Source organism: Pygoscelis adeliae, unplaced genomic scaffold (assembly GCF_000699105.1).
Source record: "Pygoscelis adeliae isolate BGI_AS28 unplaced genomic scaffold, ASM69910v1 Scaffold21, whole genome shotgun sequence".
Classification (NCBI taxonomy): Eukaryota; Metazoa; Chordata; class Aves; order Sphenisciformes; family Spheniscidae; genus Pygoscelis; species Pygoscelis adeliae.
Genome location: NW_008824243.1, coordinates 8,820,766 through 8,825,079, shown reverse-complemented (window position 1 = coordinate 8,825,079; position 4,314 = coordinate 8,820,766). Strand labels below are relative to the sequence as shown.

The window sequence follows — 4,314 nt, the reverse complement described above, 5'->3', positions numbered from 1 at the left end:
CAGAACCGTGAGCCCCGAACTCAAGTCTTACGCTTTGGGGGTGCTTTTCCTGCTTCTCCGTTTGCTAGGTAGGTACAAAAGTTTCATGTCCTTCTCTCCCATCCTTTCCTCCCTCATGGAAAACTGTATTTTTAACATGCAAAAGTTGATTTCTACTCCATGTAGTGCTGTGGTTGTCGTGAGTGGGGTCTGACACGACAGGGTCCCAGCCCTCTCTATGAAGGATATCACATCAAGGCTCCTGAAGGCACTTTTCCTGCCATTTGAATTGTGCTAATGGAAGAAAATGCGGTGTTGCATGAGAAATGAGCGTTTCTGCCATGGTCCCAAGCAACCAGTTAATCCTCTATAGCTGTTGTTAACACGTCAGCAGCTTGCAAAATTAATGCTGTATTGCATATTGCTGAAGTAGAGGGATATGTATTTTAATCCTCCTTTGAGGGACAGGACCTGTGTTACATGGTGTGTTTGGCCCTTCCTTCGGGTGTCTCGGAAAGGGAAACAGTGAAATGAGACAGGCTGAGTCCTTGTATCCTCCTGTGGGTTAATATCCCATTAAAATGCATATGGCTGTTCCTCTGGACCGGTATGTGCTTCTCATGTATGAATTAAAAGCAGCACACTGGGCTGTTATTTGCCTGCTTCTTGTTTCTGGGTGGAGGGTGTTTCCCCCTTTTGAAGAGATGGCTCTTAATTTAAAGCTCCTATATTTCAGCTCATTAATCTCAATGCTTTGGGGCAAAATCCTCTGTGATCCATCATTGTGTGGGTCCATCTCATGCACGGGGTTTCTGCGTGTTGTGGGAGTGGAATTTACTTTTTTTTAGCAGGGCATGGGTAATACCTTCACTGCATGACCCCCCCCAGTCTCAAAGGAATGAGCTGGAGAGTAAAATGCCATCTCCTAGGCTGCAGCAAGATACTAGGAAGTAAGGGACCAAAAATCCCACAGTACCATACATTGCTTTGAATAAGTGACCTCATTTATTTACTTAATTTTTGTAACACCTTATTCCCCATTAGCTGAAAGGGAAATGGTGGTCCCAGACCAGTTTACGATGAAGCCAATTAGATTTTCATTGCTTTTGATGAAGTAGCTGCAGTCATACAGAAAGCTCCATCAAGTGATCTTATCCAGAGCTTAGAGAACTCATAGGGAAGCTTCTGGGTTGGCTTGGTCAGCTCTCGTTCGAGCCTTGCAAAGGCAGCATTTTCTTTAGCTCTTGGAGCTGCTGTCGGGTTTTGGCCTGTCTTCAGCTCTCGCTGGCTGAATGCAGAGAGAGCAGGCAAGTGTACGAGGAGGATGGCTGTGGGCTCTTGGTTCCAAAGGAAAAAGTACTTAAGGGGGGAGATTTTCTCTCTTTTCTCTTTTCCTTTCAAAAGAGAGAAACCTCCTGAGATAGCGGCATCTTGAATTGCTCTAAAAGCAGGCTCAGACATGTCTGCTTAAGTTGAATAGATCTTTTTTTTTTTTCCAGTAAGAAGCCATAGTAAGAATTAAACTCAAATCTTTATATGTTGCTCTGTCACTAAGGAATTCCCATGAAATAAGACAATACTTCCTGAAGCGTATCAGCAATGTGGCTTGAACCCATAGAAAATGAAGGGAAAGGTACTTTTCTATATGAGCAAGGGTATCCAAATTTTGCCCTTAACAACCTGAGGTTTGAGAATAGCTTTACTGATTTATTTTAAAAGCTTTTCAGTTCACCTTTAAGCTTTGACTTAAGAAAAGAGTGATAATAGCTGCTTCTTGAACCAAAGGAGAGTGTTAAATATAGGAAGTATGAGACCCTGAGGTGCAATCGTAGCTCATAGATTTCAGTAAGACAGAAGCAGCTTTTTTATACAGCCCTACAGTTTCTGCAGTGAAATATATATATAGCAGAAATTTTTGCAACACTTTGTAGTAAGAGGTAAAACATGATTGAATCTCTTTAATATTCACTGTAATAACATGAAACACGACTGAATCCTTCCGGTATCCTCCTGGATGTATTATCTCATTCCATAGGAATTCTGCTATGAGAGGGCAGCGTAACAGTGTCTTCATATAAAAGCGTTACTGCAGTTTCTCAGAGAAGAGAGTAAAGCAATGCCATTGGAGCCAAAGGTTTGGAATGGGAATGTCTGGAATGACAGAGAGTTCTGGACTTGTAAGGTCCTGGATGCATCCTTTCTGGATGGCATTCACCATGCATCCTAGCAAAGCCTCCACTTACCAGGACGCTTCCTTTTGTTTTTCTTAGAAGTCCATGTTGTTTGCCTTTCTTCTTCCAACATGACAAAAACACAGTGTTTCTCTCTCAGAAGGACTTTCCAATCTGCAGTGCAACCCCTCAACTCCCTTGTCTCAGAGGGTCTAGGCACTGAGTTGTTCCTGTGAGTCTCTTGTCCCTCTCCTCTGGTAAAAATGGCCTGAAACACTCATTGGTTGCTCGATGTTTTTCATATATTTTTCTTTAAGGTTTCCAGATCCATGCCTGCATTCACGTAGGTGTAGCTTTGGAGTTCAATGAAACAGGTCCTTCCTTAAGTCTTATGAGGAGCAATTTCGAAGCCAAATTATCTTGAAAACGTGGAAAGCCAGCTGAAGCCAGCAGATGGGGATGATAGCTCTCTCTGAAGTTCAGCCTATGCATCTCCGAAGCTTTGTATCAACATCTCTCAGCACGGTAACAAGCAGGGGCTCACACCTCAAAATTAAGATACAAATCCAATTTTCTCTTAGTCCAAAAAGTGTGCGGCTCCTGCCTCCTCGGTCACTGCCACATCTGGATGTTACCCCCTTAGGCGGCATCCAGCACCAGTGCAGCACTGGGCACACAGACTGCATTCAGCAGCACGATGTCTTTGCTTGTTTCTGGCAGGAGCCTAGCTGAATTTTTAAATTCCAGGTTGAGTGTGTGGTTGTCCACAGGTTTTAAAAAATAAAAGCATCTTTTAACTTAGAAGCAGAACCAGCCCAGTCTGGAATTTCCAGTCACTGAAATGACAAACAGGGAGCTGGCGCTGACATTTTTTCCAGAACATAACCAGGTTTTTAGACGGAACTAGTGTTTCTAACAAAAAGACTGTCTTGCTTTTGTATCATCTGTTTTTATTTACCACATTTGTGCTATTAATGACTGGTTAAAATTAGCCCCAAAAGCCTATATAGCCTTTCTTAACTCCTGCATTTATTAACATATAAGGAAGATCAAACAAAATCTGTAGAGCTCTAGCCGTTGACAAAATAAAATAAAGAGATCTCAGTTACCACAGGAAACAGTGAAGACAACCAATTTACTTGTAGTCTTAGGATATATGTCATGAGTGTCACTATTTTGTTCATGACAAGCTGAAGGAAGGTATCTTTTTTAAGCCTGGAAATCCAAGCTAATGATGAAACTGGATCCAAGATTAAACACTTTTCTGTATAGAAACTGCAGTCCTTGTGTCTGTTTGTCTACACGTGTATTTACAGAGTCTCAGGCATCACAGCATCTACGAATGGAGTGATACTGTCGAGGGTGTGTTGTGCCCACCTGCTATTCGGTTTCAGTAGATACGATGCTCTCCCTTGCTTGCTGTCTTAACCTGCAGCAATGATTTTATCAGTCAGGGTTTTTTCCAGGGTTTATCCACTTCCAGCCTCCCCCCACAAATATAGCAGAAGGAAGAGAAATGGTTTACATATGTAGAACATCCACATTTTCTTCTGAGTGCCGCATGCTCAGTGCACGTGTGCTGGCTGGGAGTGCAAAGCTGGAACGCGGATGTCCTAACCACCATCAGGGTAATGTGAAGCAGGGGGCCTCTACAATATCCCTGTAGGATGGGGAAAAGTAGAGGAGAAAAACATTGCCTTTATTAGTTAAATGAGACTGGAGTGATTACTTTGCTTTAAGATTGCGGCTCTGCTGAAAACAGTGATTGAGAAACGCTCATCAGTAGTTAGCTGCGGTGGCTGTGGGAGAATCCTGCTGTGATATTTCATTTAACGGTGCACTGAAATCTTCCCTTCTTTTCAGATTTAATCTTTGGCATCTATTAGAGGCCATTGTTTATTTTCCTTAGACCTGGAGAAAACCTTCTTCTGTGTCAGGGAAAGGTCCAAAACTAGACCTCAGTGCCCCAGCTGAATTCAGGCTCTGAACTGGAGTCCTGTGACGTCCTTCAGGTGAACATCCCAGAGTGCAGAACTACCAATATCTAAACAGAGAAGCAAGCTGGAAGGCTGTCCTCCTCCTCTTTCATTTACCCCTCCACTCAGTCTCATTAGGCAAACGAGAAGCTTAATAAAAGCCACTTAAACTTGAGTAAAATCCTTCC

The 4,314-nt window shown here is 42.8% G+C and overlaps 1 protein-coding gene across 1 annotated transcript in view; it reads left to right on the top strand.

Moving 5' to 3' along the window:
- Positions 1-4,314, top strand: part of SLCO3A1 (solute carrier organic anion transporter family, member 3A1) — a 182,406-nt gene that overhangs the window by 177,148 nt on the left and 944 nt on the right. The window contains exon 12 of the mRNA XM_009335230.1: positions 4-68. Coding sequence (XP_009333505.1) covers positions 4-68 — 65 coding nt within the window. The remainder of the gene's footprint in view (positions 1-3; positions 69-4,314) is intronic.